This window comes from Quercus suber, unplaced genomic scaffold (assembly GCF_002906115.3).
Source record: "Quercus suber isolate HL8 unplaced genomic scaffold, Cork oak 2.0 scaffold_57, whole genome shotgun sequence".
Lineage (NCBI taxonomy): Eukaryota > Viridiplantae > Streptophyta > Magnoliopsida > Fagales > Fagaceae > Quercus > Quercus suber.
The window spans coordinates 1,241,608-1,256,862 of record NW_027069522.1 but is presented as its reverse complement, the minus strand read 5'-3'; the positions used below and the strand labels follow the sequence as shown (position 1 = coordinate 1,256,862).

The 15,255-nt window shown below is 43.1% G+C and overlaps 3 protein-coding genes across 3 annotated transcripts; all 3 read left to right on the top strand.

Annotated features, from left to right (window-relative positions):
* The first annotated feature begins 298 nt into the window (after positions 1-298).
* Positions 299-1,339, top strand: LOC136067088 (uncharacterized). The gene has a single exon (XM_065772371.1). The coding sequence runs from the start codon at positions 299-301 to the stop codon at positions 1,337-1,339; it is 1,041 nt and encodes a 346-aa protein (XP_065628443.1).
* Positions 1,340-1,558: 219 nt separating this feature from the next.
* LOC136067087 (uncharacterized) lies at positions 1,559-2,557 on the top strand. The gene is made up of 2 exons (XM_065772370.1): positions 1,559-2,011; positions 2,147-2,557. Exons 1-2 carry the CDS (start codon positions 1,559-1,561, stop codon positions 2,555-2,557), a joined length of 864 nt encoding a protein of 287 aa, XP_065628442.1.
* Positions 2,558-3,107: 550 nt separating this feature from the next.
* On the top strand, positions 3,108-4,891 carry LOC136067086 (uncharacterized). The gene is made up of 3 exons (XM_065772369.1): positions 3,108-3,320; positions 3,407-4,439; positions 4,626-4,891. The coding sequence occupies exons 1-3, from the start codon at positions 3,108-3,110 to the stop codon at positions 4,889-4,891; spliced, it is 1,512 nt and encodes a 503-aa protein (XP_065628441.1).
* The last annotated feature ends 10,364 nt before the right edge of the window (positions 4,892-15,255 follow it).

Below are 15,255 nucleotides of genomic sequence, written 5' to 3'. Positions count from 1 at the left end.
AATCAACCTAGCTCTTTCACCCATACTCTACAAATTCATTGTTTTGGGCTTGGGCCACAAATCCTAACCCTACAATTGGTGCCGTCTATGGGAAGAGCTTGAGTGTAAGGGGAAGCAGCAGCAGCTGGTCATGGCCGAACCAGGGCAACAACTGGCGGAATCTGGGGCGTTCTAGCATATAGACCCTTTTCTCAATTTGGAGCAGAGACAAGATCATGAAGGCAGTGTGCACACTACACACACTGAGCGAACTTAATCTCGTGGCGGAAGTCATGTGTCTCATGCAGAGAAGAATAGCATGCAGATAGAGATTGAAAGGTTAAGAAGGGAGTTGCGCCATGCGAAAAGAAAACGTACTGCCTCGCATTCTGATGAAGACTTGGGTGACGAACAAGACATCACTTATGAACAGAGGTCTCGAACTCCAATCAGTGAATCTTTTTCATATGAAGATGAACACCCTCGCAAGAAGCAACCTCAAAGGCCATCACATGGAGGGGTGGGAAATGATGCCATGAGTAAGGCGTTGAATCAAATCTCTAGGTCACCTTTCACACGTAGGATTGAAGGAGCAAAACTTCCTCGGCGCTTTAACCAGCCAACCTTCACTATTTACAACGGTAAAACAGACCCTATGGAACATATGAGCCATTTTAACCAAAGGATGGCTGTCAACTTTAGAGATGAAGCTCTGATGTGCAAGGTATTCCCTTCTAGTCTTGGACCTGTGGCAATGAGGTGGTTTGACAGCCTGAAAGCAGACTCCATCAATTCCTACCAAGAGCTCACTCAAGCGTTTGGTTCACGTTTCGTTACATGCCAAAGGGTGGCCAGGCTCTTGTCTTCTCTGCTATCCTTGAGCATGCGTGAAAGTGAGTTCCTTAAGGCGTATTCGGATAGATATTGGGAGATGTTTAATGATATGGAGGGCAACTTCGATGCAATGGCCTTAGACACGTTTAAGCTGGGTCTCCCCACTGATCATGGTTTAAGGACATCCTTGTCTGGCAAGCCTGTCACCAACATGCGTCAACTTATGGACCGTATTGAAAAATATAAAAGGGTTGAAGAAGATCAGCAGCAAGGGAAGGGTAAGGATAAGGTTATCCCCCAGGACAGGAAGGACTTCAAGTCGGATCGTTACAACAACAATAAGCCGCGGACAGATTTCACTGGGCAGTCGAGGTCAACAAATGCTCAAGCAGTTAATATAGTGTTCAAGGAGCCAGTTCATCAAGTTCTGAAAAAGATCAAGAATGAATCATTCTTTAGGTGGCCGAGTAAAATGGTAGGGAACCCTGAGAGACGCAATCACAATCTCTATTGTCAATACCACTAAGACCATGGGCATGCCACTGAAGACTGCAGAAGTTTGTGGGATCATTTGGACCAGTTGGTTCGTGAAGGCAGGTTAAGGCACCTTTTGCACCACTCCAGTGGCCGAGGAGGTCAAGTGAATTTTGAGTCCGAGAAGAGAGATTCTACGAAACCTTCATTAGGTATTATTAACGTCATTTTCGCAGCGCCAGGAAGAATAGGATCTTGGTCGTCCAAAGTTATGTCAGTAGCTCGGCTACCAGCAGGGGATATTAGTCGAGATCCGAGGAGCTCTAGACAGGCTGTCCCGCCCGTCTTAGGCTTTTCAGACGAGGATAAAGTTGGAATCATTCAACCTCACGATGATGCTTTGGTAGTCACCCTCAGAATTTGGGGATATGATGTGAAGAGGGTGATGGTGGATCAGGGTAGCGCGGTGGAGATTATGTATCCTGACCTCTACAAGGGGTTGAACCTTAAGCTTGATGACTTGACTCCATACTGTTCTCCTCTGGTTAGCTTTGAGGGAAGGGTGGTCACCCCGAAAGGACAGATACGGCTGCCCATACAAACTGGCTCGGAAGTAGTGGAAGTGGACTTCATTGTTGTAGATGTTTATTCCCCTTATACGACAATTGTCGCTAGACCTTGGTTACACACGCTTGGGGCTGTTTCATCCACTCTGCATCAAAAGGTTAAATATCCATCCGAAGGGGGTGTTTGTGAAATCCACGGAGATCAATCCTCGGCTAGGCAATGTTTGGTGGCTGCCATACGGCATGAGCCTGAGACTGAATCCTCAGTCAGGGCGGAGGGAGACTTATAGCAGTTAAGAGGTCAGTTGTCACCCGTCGAAGATCCTGATGAAGGCGCTAAATGCGAGGACTTAGTGCAAGTTTTAATTGGGGGTAATCCTGAAAGACACTTTCAAATCGGGTCTCGGATACCTCAACCAGAAAAGGACGAGCTAATTGATTTCCTTAAAAGAAATATTGACATATTCGCCTGGAGTACTTACGAAGCCCCAGGGGTGGATCCGGAGTTCATTTGCCATCATTTGAGGGTCAACCCACTGAGTGTACCCAAGAAGCAGCCTTCTCGGCGGCCATCCAAAGAGCATGCAGATGCAGTCAAAGAAGAAGTGATGAAGCTCAAACAGGCTGGGGCTATTAAAGAAGTTTTTTATCCCGAATGGTTGGCAAATACTGTGGTGGTAAAGAAGAAGAGTGGAAAGTGGTGAGTTTGTGTGGATTTCACGAACTTGAATAAGGCTTGTCCTAAGGATCCTTTCCTTATGCCGAAAATTGATCAATTAGTAGATGCTATTGTCGGCCATCCTCGGATGAGTTTCTTGGATGCTTTCCAAGGTTACCATCAGATACCGTTAGCCCCAGATGACCAAGAGAAAACCGCTTTGTTACCCCCATTGGTAACTACCATTATAAAGTGATGCCATTCGGTCTGAAAAATGTAGGTTCTACTTATCAGCGGATGATGACCAAGATGTTTGAATCACAACTAGGCAAAAGTGTTGAGGTCTATATAGGCGATATGGTGGTAAAAAGCAAAGTTATTTATGAGCATGTGAAGGACCTAGATAACGTTTTTGAAACCTTGAGGAGGCATAAGTTGCGCTTGAACGCCTCGAAATGCTCATTTGCTGTGAAATCAGGAAAATTTTTGGGTTACATGGTAATGCACAGGGGAATTGAGGTCAATCCCGATCAGATAAGGCAATTCAAAATCTGCAGCCTTCTTGAAATCCGAAAGAGGTTCAGAAGTTAACAGGGATGGCAGCTGCTTTAAATCGATTCATCTCCAGGTCTGCGGATAGGTGCAAACCCTTCTTCTCGCTGATCAACAAGTGGAAGGGATTTGAATGGACTGAAGAATGTGTCTTAGCTTTCCAACAACTTAAAGACTACTTGGCTCGACCACCGATTATGTCTAGCCTTGAATTAGATGAGGTTTTATTTGCCTATATCGTGGTGGTTCCCCATGTTGTAAGTCTAGTCTTGATAAGAGTGGATTAAGGTATATAAAGGCCGGTTTACTGTGTGAGTAAGTCTCTACATGAGGCCGAGATCAGATACTTGCCATTGGAAAAAGCTATTTTGGTAGTAGTACTTGGAACACGAAAATTGCCCCATTACTTCCAAGCACATACTGTCGTTGTCTCACGCAACTCCCGCTTAAGACAGTACTCCGAAGTGCCGACTACACGGGGAGGATAGCCAAGTGGGGCACTATTTTAGGAGCTTTTGATATCAAGTATATGCCTCGCACTTCAGTCAAAGGGCAGATCCTTGCGGATTTAGTGGCCGAGTTCACGGAACCCAGCTTAGAAGAAATAACGACAAAGAGAGACATGGATGGAAAATCGGTTGGCATGATTTCTCTACAGGATCCTGCTCACTGGGAAGTATATGTAGACGGCACTGCAAACAGGAAAGGTTCTGGAGTAGGGCTGGTCTTGATATCTCCAGAGAGAATCATCATTGAAAAATCATTAAGGCTGGATTTCAGTGCAACCAATAACGAGGCAGAGTATGAAGCCCTATTGATGGGAATGTCTATGGTCCGAAGAATGGGAGGAAAGGCAGTGGAGTTGTTCTTGGAATCAAGATTAGTTGTGGACCAAGTACAGGGGGAGTTTGAAGCGAAGGATGAAGGGATGCAAGGATACTTGAATCGAGTCAAACGTCTGCAGTTGGAATTTGAATATTTCAGCTTGCTACATGTTCCCAGAATCAGTAACGCACATGCAGATTCTTTGGCCACACTAGCCACCTCTTCGGAGCAAGGCTTGCCGAGAGTTATCCTCGTCAAGGATTTCCATGGGCCCACCGGGACAGGAGGGGACGCAGTCCGAGTCCACCAGATCAGAGATAGTCTCTGCTGGATGGACCCTATAATCAAATTCTTTAAAGATGACATTTTGCCGGAAGAGCGGGGGGAGGCTGACAAAATTCGAAGGAAGGCTACCAGAGTTTGGCTGTCTGAAGACCGAAAATTATACAAACGATCCTATTCAGGACCATACCTGTTGTGTATTCATCCAGAGACGGCTGAGTCGCTACTAGAAGAGTTGCATGAAGGAATTTGTGGGAGTCACACGGGAGGTAGGTCTTTGGCTCATCGAGCCATTACTCAAGGGTATTAGTGGCCGAACATGCAAAAAGAAGCCCATGATTATGTAAAAAAGTGCAATCAATATCAACGATTTGCGCCGAACATACACCAACCAGGTGGAGTCCTCAACCCACTATCTAGTCTGTGGCCGTTTGCATAGTGGGGTTTGGATATAGTGGGTCCATTCCCAAAGGCCGTAGGAAACAGGAAGTACCTTCTGGTCGGTACAGACTATTTCACCAAATGGGTTGAAGCTGAGCCTCTGGCCAATATCCGAGACGAAGATGTGCAAAGATTTGTGTGGAAGAATATCATTACTCGTTTTGGAATTCCTCATACTCTCATCTCGGACAACGGCTTACAGTTCGACAGTAATGCGTTTCGGAGTTATTGTAGTGAATTGGGAATCACGAATAGATACTCTACCCCTGCCTACCCTTAGGAGAATGGGCAAGCTGAAGCAGTTAACAAAGTCATATTTAATGGATTGAAGAAGAGGTTGGACGATGCAAAGGGCAAATGGGTTGAAGAGTTGCCACACGTGCTTTGGGCTTACAGAACTACGCCTCGCAGATCTACTGGAGAAACCCCTTTTTCAATGACTTATGGCGCTGAAGTTGTCATTCCTTTGGAGACGGGGTTCCCAACTCTAAAAACTAGCTCGTTCAGTCCAACCAGCAATGATAGACTTCTAGAAGCAGGCTTGGATTTGATCGAAGAAAGGAGAGAAAATGCAATGGTTCGACTGGCACATTACTAGCAGAAACTCAGGCAGGGCTATGATGCCAACGTAAAGCTAAGGCCTCTAGAACCCGGGGATTTGGTACTTAGGAAAGTCGTTGGCACTGCGAAAAACCCAACCTGGGGGAAATTAGGACCAAACTGGAAAGGGCCATATCGTATTACTTCAGGGGCTGGCATTGGGGCGTATTTCCTGGAGGACTTGGATAGTCATGTAATACCACGCCCCTGGAATGTAAATAACCTTAAAAGGTACTATTATTAATCGAATTATTTCTTTGGTCACTGTGATAACTTGTCATTCTTAATTGTTCTCTAAGTGTTTAAACTTAAATCCAATCATGCCTGTAGTCCTCGGACCAGATGATTTGGGTTAGTTAACACTCCTTGTTCTCTAAGTGTTTAAACTTAAATCCAATCATGCCTGTAGTCCTCGGACCAGATGATTTGGGTTAGTTAACACTCCTGGTTCCCTAAGCATTTAAACTTAAATCCAATCATGCCTGTAGTCCTCGGACCAGATGATTTGGGTTAGTTAACACCCCTTGGTGATTCTCCCTAGGTATTTAAACTAAAACCCAATCATGCCTGTAGTCCTCGGACCAGATAATTTGGGTTAGTTAACATCCCTTAGTGATTCTCCCTAGGTATTTAAACTAACCCAATCATGCCTATAGTCCTCGGACCATATGATTTTTAGTTAGTTAATATTTTTGTGTTGCTATCAATACTGAAGGTTAACTTTAGAATGAATCTTGCCTGACATTCTTAACTGTGTTTAATATCAACTCTAACCTATGCTAATATTCTTAGTGTACATGCGAAAAGATCTATCCAACTTTTATAATACTTGTTATGTTCATCACTTAACAGCAACTTTTATGTACTGTCCTCTTCAGAATCAATTTTAGTTGTATATATTATCAGCAAGATAGAGTGATTATGTTTGCCTACGTTACCATAATTACAAAGTGAAGTTACTTGTAGCAAAAGTAAGTCATATGGTATGCAACAAATACACCAAAAGTAAAAGAGAAACTGTTTCATTGATCAAAATAGGATATTTTACAATCCCTTGCATAGAAGGGGAACAAGAGTAAGAAAATAGTAAAAAAAAAAAAAAAACTAAAAACTAAAATCTAAGTGTTTAAGCTTCTGCTGGGGCCTGGTCCTTGGGCTCTGAGGATTTTTTCTTTTTTTCCAAGCCCTCGCCCATATCCTTAGGTGGCTCAGCTGGGGTGCTCTGATCACTTGGCTGGCTAGAATCCTTGGGAGGCTCAAGGGTGATTGGGGGAGCTTGGCTGACCAAGGGTTGCTCTGAGGCCTCTGGGAGTTGTGTTGGAGGAGGGGGATCAGACTCTGGGAGCTCTCGGATGTCTGGGTCGTAATAAATGCTCCTAGGCAGCCTCAGTTCCGAGTCAGCAGACACCCCAGCAGCATCCAGTGCCTTGCCCCATGTTATATCGCAGTAGTCCCGGGCGACCGAAGCAAACTACTCAGTAAGACCTTTTTCGGTCACCTTCACTCCCAGTTGGTAGGCTATTTTCTTTTCGGCCTCGGTCGCTTCCTTGGACAGCTGAGCATCCCTCTGAGCCTGTTTAGTAGCCTCCCTGGCCTTTTGAAGTTCGGTGCAAAGTTCCTTTACAAGAGCTTTCTCAGAAGCCAAATTGTTCTGAGTATCATTCAGCAGTTTGTGTTGGGCTTCGGCCTGGGTCTCAGCATTTTTGAGACCAGCATTGAGGTTATCCCTCTCCTAGGTCACCCCTTTTAGCTGGTCGGAGATCTGAGAGACCTCTTCCTTTAAGCTGCCTAAAGCTTTTTCCGCCTTGGACCTAGAGTGGGCCTCCGCTTGGGCTTCAACGTAGGCTTTTCGGTTCCACTCTTCGGCCATGAAGACTTGTTGGGTAATCTGAACAATAAAGTAAAAGAGTTAGCATGAAACACAGAATTAATACGCCAACCAAAGAGCTGGATAAGCATGCTTACCATGGCCAGGTCCCTCTTCAGGGACATGAAAAGTTCATACTGGCTGAAGCGCCTGTATGACTCCATATCTCGGGGGAGGAACAGTGGTTGCTCCAAGGCTTCAGCTATCAGCCCCGCTCTTCCCCCATCGTAGTTTCTGACAGAGGTCTCCCAAGAGAAAGGAACACCGTCTAGTTCCAATATGGGAGACCACGTGCGTTGCCCTCGGCGCACGTCAGCCACAGGAGGCTCCTCCCTACTCTCCACGGAAGAGGCCCTCTTACTCCGGTGGTCCCTCACCACCTTTTGTTGTTTTGTTGTCTTAGGTGGTATCACCACCTCCCGCTCCTCAGGCTCGAGAGGCCTCTTTTTCTTTAGGTCCGGTATTGGTTTTAAGCCCGGATCAGGAACCTGAGGTGGAGGTGGTGGTGGAGGTAAATTCACCGCTGCTCGAGAAGTCCCAGTCACTTTGGACTCAGTCTTCTTGCCCCTATTCTTCATCAAAAGCTTTAAGTCGGACATTTCTTCTTATTCTGAAGAGTTCTCTGGGATAGTGGTTATTAGAATTGGGGGATGAACGCTGGACTTCCTGTCGGTTTCCTCCTCGAAATCTGAGGAAGGTATTACTTGTACTCCTCCTGAAGCTTCTCCTTCAAACTTGAATTTGTCTATTTGTTCCTCTAGTGAAGAGGATGAAGAACCGACCCTCTCGCCTACGACCACCGGTCCAATGGGGACTTGTTGGACTGGTTGGATTAATAATGGGATACTCTGTGGATTTGGGTGTGGAACGGGCTTAAGATCGTATGGCGCTAGAAAATGGGGCCGAGCGACGTCGATTCGCCAGAGCCGATAATCACCTTGTGTAATGGCGTTGCCGATCGGCTGTAGATCTGTTTTCTTTGTCGTGTAGCCGAGTATAAGAGGGACAAACCGGAGCTGTCCGTCTTCGCTCACAAATATCTCCGAGCGTAGTAGATAATTAAGGGCGGGGGCGTTGATAAGGCTAAGCCGAGGAGCAGTATGTGCTTTATCTGTGAATAAAAATAAAAAAGAAAAACAAAACAAGAAAACCTGGTCAGAAAATCGAAATATGATGGTGTAATAAAAAAACAACATGGGTTATGAAGAATGAAAATCCTAAGCCTACTGTTAGAAATCCTAAGTCTAGGAAGTCACACCTGGCTCTCCTGGTTCAGTCGGACAGTGTATACTGTCATGCCATGCGCCCGAGACGATTAGATAGTCATCTTTCATCCCTTTATTTGATTTGGGAAGGCAGGAGAATAGTCTAACGATGTCGGAGTGGGATTTAAGGTAATATCCCGCCCCTTTTTGGCTATGACACTCATACATATGTACCAGGTCATGCTAGGTCAACCCTAGTTCTAATTGTAGGTTCAAGGCATCGATAGCTCCTAGGATCCTAAAGGTATTGGGCGCGCACTGCTTAGGAGAGAGTCTATGGTTGCGAAGGTAGTTCAGGGTGATGGAACCCATTGGGAGGGTCATTCCCCCTTCGATGAAGGCTATCATTGGGATTATGACCTCCCCCTCTCTTCGGTCCATTAGTATTCGCTCTGGGGAGCAATATCTTAGATTGACCCCCTGCGGTATGCCGTAAGTCCACTTAAATTCCTCTATCAATGCCGGACTATCGACAAGGTATTGGAATCTACCCATTAATTAGGAGTAATGGGAGCAGTAACCAGGAAACGGGGGTTTCAAAGGTTGAGAATATGAGCCGAGAAGGAAATAAGGGGCAAAAGATGCCGAAACTTACACAAACGGGAGTGGGGAATGATCTCTGAACTCAAAGTAGACTTTTGTTAGATTTTGGGGAGGAAGAAGACGGAAAATCGAAGAAGCTCGAAGGGATTTTTTGACGAGTGAGTTTGCTGAGTATTCTGAAGATGCAGGAAGTAAAAAAAATAACCTCCTCTGAGGGCTTATATACGGGGGCAGGTGAAAGGATGTGGTTCCTCCCGTCCAAATCCTGAAGAACGACCCTGTCCGTTGGATCAACCATCCACTGTTGGATGCCAAAGACAAAACGCCGCCTGGAGCAGTTAATACAACGCTTTGGAAACATGGAACTGACAGCGGCAATAATGAAGCGCCAGTATTTATGCCTACGCACGTGCAAACTGGGGTATTTATGAGCCCTTTTTTATACTTCTTTCTTTTTCATTGTGTGGCAGGTCAAAATTTCACTCTTTCTCCTCGGATGCGAGGGAAAAATTGAAATTTTGAGGGGCTATTGTGGGGGGAAAAAGGCCCAATCTAACATAGTGGGCCTAGAGCCTCATGTGAGGATTACTGTACGTCTGAAGAGAGGGAGATGGTGAGGGCAAGGCCTATCCGGAAGAAGGATACCTGGAAAGAAGGATGATTGCCGTCCGAGGAGGCCGCCTTTCGTCCGAGGAGATTTTATTCCTCGGACGCGAATAGTACTGATTGATCAAGCGTGTGGAAGGTCCGAAGGATTTTCCTAGCAACCCCAACGATCAAGATAAGCTCTGGGTATATCTGGAGAAGATAAGAACGAGGAAATATCTAAAGGAAAAGCTGTTACCACCGCATTTAAGGCTCTGCAGCAACTTCTTTAGCCGCATTTATGTGGAGAAGACCCCTGAACAGTGTAACCTCACCTACCGCCACTTACACAGAGCTAAAGGAGATGCTTGACATGACATATACTCAAATGGACTTATGGATGAGGTACAAGTGGACGATGGAGATGAGGAGAATGGAGGTTATATAAAGGAAAGAAGCTCCTGAGGAAGGGGGGAGGAGGAAAAAAGAAGGGAGAAGAAAGGAGGAAGAGCTTTATTGTAACCCTAAAATCTGTATTCACCACATAATCAATAATATAGCTCTTCGGACACCCATTCTTTACATGTAAATTCATGTTGGTTTATGCTTGAGGGTTGTGATTAATTGTTGTTGATCCCATAATCAACCTAGCTCTTTCACCCATACTCTACAAATTCATTGTTTTGGGCTTGGGCCACAAATCCTAACCTTACAGTAACAATTATGCCTTCTGAAAAGTTAGAGTGAGGGCATTTCTATGCTCTATTAATGACACCGTATGGGATGCGGTTGAAATAATTTGGACCAGGCCGATGGCTGAAAAATCCACCTAGGATAAGGCAGCTCTTGCGGCAGCCAATGCTAACAGTAAAGCTTTAAATGCTATTTTTTACGGTGTGTCTCCTGATGAATTTTACAGTATCTCTCATATGACCGTAGCCAAAGAAGCTTGGGAGATTTTAGAGACTACATATGAAGGTACTAAGAAGGTGAAGGACACAAAGCTCTAAATGCTTACCACCAAGTTTGAAGAGCTCAAGATGGGTGAAGATGAATCATTTGATTCATTCTATAGGAAGCTCAACGAAGTTGTCATTGCTAAGCTCAATCTTGGTGAGAAGATTGAAGATACTAAGGTGGTGAGAAAAATCTTGAGGTCCTTGCCTAAAAGCTTTAGAGCAAAAGTCACAGCCATAGAAGAGAGTAAAGACCTGGATGAGATCAAAATTCAGGAGCTGATTGGGTCTCTCCAAACATATGTGCTTGGACTGCCTTCCCACAAGACAAGTAAATCGCTTGCTCTTAAAATCATCATCGAAAGAATGAATAATCCTTCCGAAGAAGATGGAGTGGAGAAGGAAGTAGCATATCTTGCGAAAAACTTCCACAAATTTCTGAAGATGAAGAACAGTGGGAAACCATTTAACAGAGGGAAATTTTCATTTTCAAGAGGTGATAGGAAAGAGCTTACGAGGAAAGAAGGGAAGGATTTTCAATCTCCTTCAGACATTGTGTGTTTTGAATGCAATGGCCATGGGCATCTCAAGAAGGAGTGTCCAAATTTCTTGGGAGGGAAAGGCAAGGCGCATGCCACAACACTAAATGATATAGACTCTTCGAGTTCTGATTCTGTAGAGAGTTGTGACGGAGAAGTAAACTACTCCGCATTCATGAGCACTGCACATGTGGAGTCATTAGATGATTTGGGTTCACTTGTGAAGGAACTTGGCGAATATTCTAATTTAGAGTCCATTGGGTTGTTGAAGAATCAGAGGCTGAAGAAGAAGAAGATACATCTAGTCTTCAAAAGAATTACACCTTACTTCTTGAGAAATCAAGTGAATATACAAAGGTGGCAAAGGCGGCTGTGAAGAAGATGAAGAGAGCTAAGGAAGACTACAAAAGTCTGCTGGTAAGGTACAAGGAGGCAAAGTGTGAGATTGAAGCACTTAATGGTGAGTTATCGGAAGCTTACACAAAAGTAAGGTTTCTAGAGTAAGAGGTGGTGCAAGCTCATGCCAAGGTAGATAGAGTCTCCTCCAGGAAACTGGACAATGTTATTTCATCTCAGAAACATGCCTCAGACAAGTCCGGTTTAGGATACACCGGAGGAAGTAGCATGTCAGCCAAGGTCACCAAAGAAGTGAAGTTTGTGACGGCTAAGGAGACGACTGTGGATAGGTCCAGTCCTGAGAAAATTAAGGCTGAGAAGAAGAAGAAGAATGTGGCTGATCAACGGGTGTTAAATAAGTCCCGCAATCAATCAGAATCCAGATATGGAGCTAGAGGGAGATCAGTTCCAAGATCACAACAGGGTCCAAGAACGAAATATGTTTATCACTATTGCGGATTGCAAGGACATACCAGACCCAACTGTCAAAAGCTGAGAGCAGACAACAATGCAAGTGCACCTCGGTCACGAGGAAAAAGAAATGACATGAGGTCTTGCGGTGGTGAGCAACCAAGAAGTCAAAACCGTGATCTAGGAATGATGGACGTGATAAAGATAATCGGTGCCTTCACCAATTGCCTAGAAAGCTTCACACGAAGGTTTGACAGTCCCAACTCTCGTACCCGATCCGTCAAGGATATCACCCTAAATGCACGTGACGTGTGGGTGACAAAGGGTACTCATGCATAAGCATTACAACATGTCCATGCATCAATACTTCCCATGTTTGTGAATATGCTTGGTTGTGTGCTTCTTGCCAGTATTATTTTTTTTTTGTGTGTTTTGTCTTTGCTTCAAATGTTTTTACATTTTTTTTTTATGTTTTTTATCAATCTTTTACTGCTTTTGTGTCAAAAATCCAAAAACACATAAAAAGTAGAAAATCCAAAAAGTTTGATCGGCTTTGTTGAATTTTGTCTCAAAGCATGTTTTGCCTTGTACCCTTATACTAATGGCTTTGTGCATTTAATGAGCTTAGCTTGTCTCTCATGCACTCATATCATTGTGGAAGAAATTCTAAAATCTATGTGACTGTTGTAAATAGATCTTTAACCCTGTCATGAATGACTAGTGAATGGTTTTGTTGATCTTGAGACATGCATAGACTCATGCCTATATATCTTCCCACTTTTTATTTATGCTTAAAAGAGCTCTGTAAATGTAAATCTCCAAATGAAAAGAGATAAAGAGCTGCAAAAGCCTGTCGCACATACTAGTATTTCACTAGGAAAAAGGGAAAGTTACCAAAATAAAATGTTTGATGCCTAAAAAGCCAAAGGCTAACTCATCAATTGAAATATAAAAAATTTCAGGCATCTATCTCAAAAAGAGATTTTCTTTGCTTAAAAAGTGCAAATGATATGTTGAATATGGAGCCAAATGAAAAGTTTCAAAGAATTGTTATCAAGTGCTTATGGGAGGTCATATATGCATGTTTCTATAATTGAGATAGGTCACATTATCTAGTGCTAGTTGTGTACGCCTTGATTGAATTGATCATTGAAGCTTCACATTAGACTAAGGACTATCTCATTTTTGATATCCACACACAACACACAAGTCTATGTTCAATGAATACCATATTCATTTGTGTGATTGTACTTGATTAAATGTGTTTTCACAAGCTCAATCTTTGTTGATCAAACACAAAAAATATTTTTGAGTGTTTTAGTTTGTTTTTGGAAAGTATGTTGTTTTACAAAAATGTCAAAATTTTCAAAAATAGTGTTGCCCTGTTTTGGCGACTCAGTTGTGGGTAGGTCTAGTCGCATGATCCAGTCATGAAACTCACTCTGAGAGTTTTTGTGGGTCACTGGCGAGTCAAGGCTGCAGTCACGAAAAAGACTTAGAAATTTTTTTCAAAAATTTGAGTTTTTGTGGCTTTCGCGGCTCAATGTGGTGACTTGTTTGCAAGTGGAAGGTCCAGTCGCGAGGGGTACACAGAGATTTTTGCGGCTCCCCTGGCGACTATCTCGTAGGTAGATCTTCTAGTTGCGAAAAACACTTAGAAGTTTTTTTTAAGAATCCTGTTTCATAGTGTTTCGCGGCTTACCCTTGCGACTTACTAGCGACTTGATGATCCAGTCGCGAAAAACGTGTGTTTTGCATTTTAAAGATAGTTTTTAAAACTGTTTTTCAGTTTTTCCCTCAAAAATTTGTGACTGTTCATTGTCTTTCCCAAATCACTCTTTCAAACACTCCGTGTTTCTGTGAAAAAGCTCTCATTTTTGAATCATGTCCTCATTAAACACCAAGAAAAAGGTATGGGTTTTCTTTCCCTTACTTCATTCTTACTGTTTTGCTTTTTAGGTTATTGTTTTGAATGCTGCATCTGTGATTCTGCGATATAAAATGTTCAAACATGGGTTTGCCTAAAATGTTGAGATTGATTGTGTGAGGGTATTTTTTTTTGTTGCAGAGGTGTTTCAGAGATTTGTGTGTTCATTAGGTTGCTAATATTTGGTCTGAACATTGATATTTGTTAGATTTTCTTTTGGGCATATGGTTTTGGGGTTTCTAAATTTATCTTTGAATGTGTGTTTGAATTTTTAGGCTATTTGAGCATGTGGTGTTTGTGGTTGGCATTGTTCTTATTTTAAAACACCTGATCTTGTTTGTGCTGCTGTTTTTAGTTTCCTTCTTACACACTTCATACTCATTATGTCATGGTTCATTGACATAGGCTCATATCTATTTGAATATGTTTTACAATGTCATTTTTTTTGCTCTTGTTTGCTCTTATGCTGTTTAAATCTGTTTGATTTGATATATCCATCCTTTAGTTATCAACTGTGCTGATTCTGTGTTCTGTCTAGTTACTCTATTACTCTCTTTGTAACTAACTTGTTGCTAATGTGTGTGAATTTCCACATTGTGCTTTGTCTTGTTGTGGCCTTTTCTGCTTGTTTACAGATGGCTGCATCACCTACAAAGAAGAAGACAACTGCTAAGAAATCTGACAAAAGAATGAAAATGGACCATAACCTATTTAGGTCTATTCAACATTTTAAGAGATATAGGGATTCTTTTTCAAAAGGAACCATTATTCAAGAAAGATTTGTTGATTTCAAGGAGTTGAAGGACACTTTCATTCCAGAGTGTTTTGAGGGTAGAGGTTGGGAAAAACTGCAGAGTGACCTTCCACCTGTGTGTGACCCTCTAATTTGAGAATTCAATGCAAACGCTGTGATAAGGGAGGAGGAGTTGAGTTGTTGGGTGAAAAGAAAGGAATTTACCTTAGATGCTCATGATATTGATAAGATTCTAGGGCCTGAGGGATTGGAAGATTATGAATTCACTAACTATAAGGACAGAATACTTTCTCTAGAAACTGTCCAGAAAAGAATTGGTGGGGTTATAGAAAAGAGATGTCTCAACACTTCTGATTTTCGTAAAGATATGAGGTGTCTGACCACCATAATGATGTACAATCTGTACCCTATAAGGAAGATGACCACACTGACAAATGCTAGAGTCATCTTTCTCATGGAACTTAAGGAGAAAACCTTTATCGACATTAGTTCTTACATCTTTGATACTATAGTGGATGAGACTAGATCCACCTCAAGACCCAAGCTGATTTTTCCTAGTCTTCTCATGAGGATTTTCAGAGAAAAGGGTGTTGCAATTCCTCAGGATATCAGTCCTTTGCCTCCTCTATCAGCAATTAACAAATTTACTCTCACAACGATACAAAATCGTCTTCCAGATGAAGAAGAGGAGGGTGTCCAAGAAGAAGGTGATCCAATGGAGACTGAAGTAAAGGCTACATGACCATCTTCCACACCTAGAAGAAGAGTCAAGAGAAGCAGGGCCTCTACTTCATCTGCTAC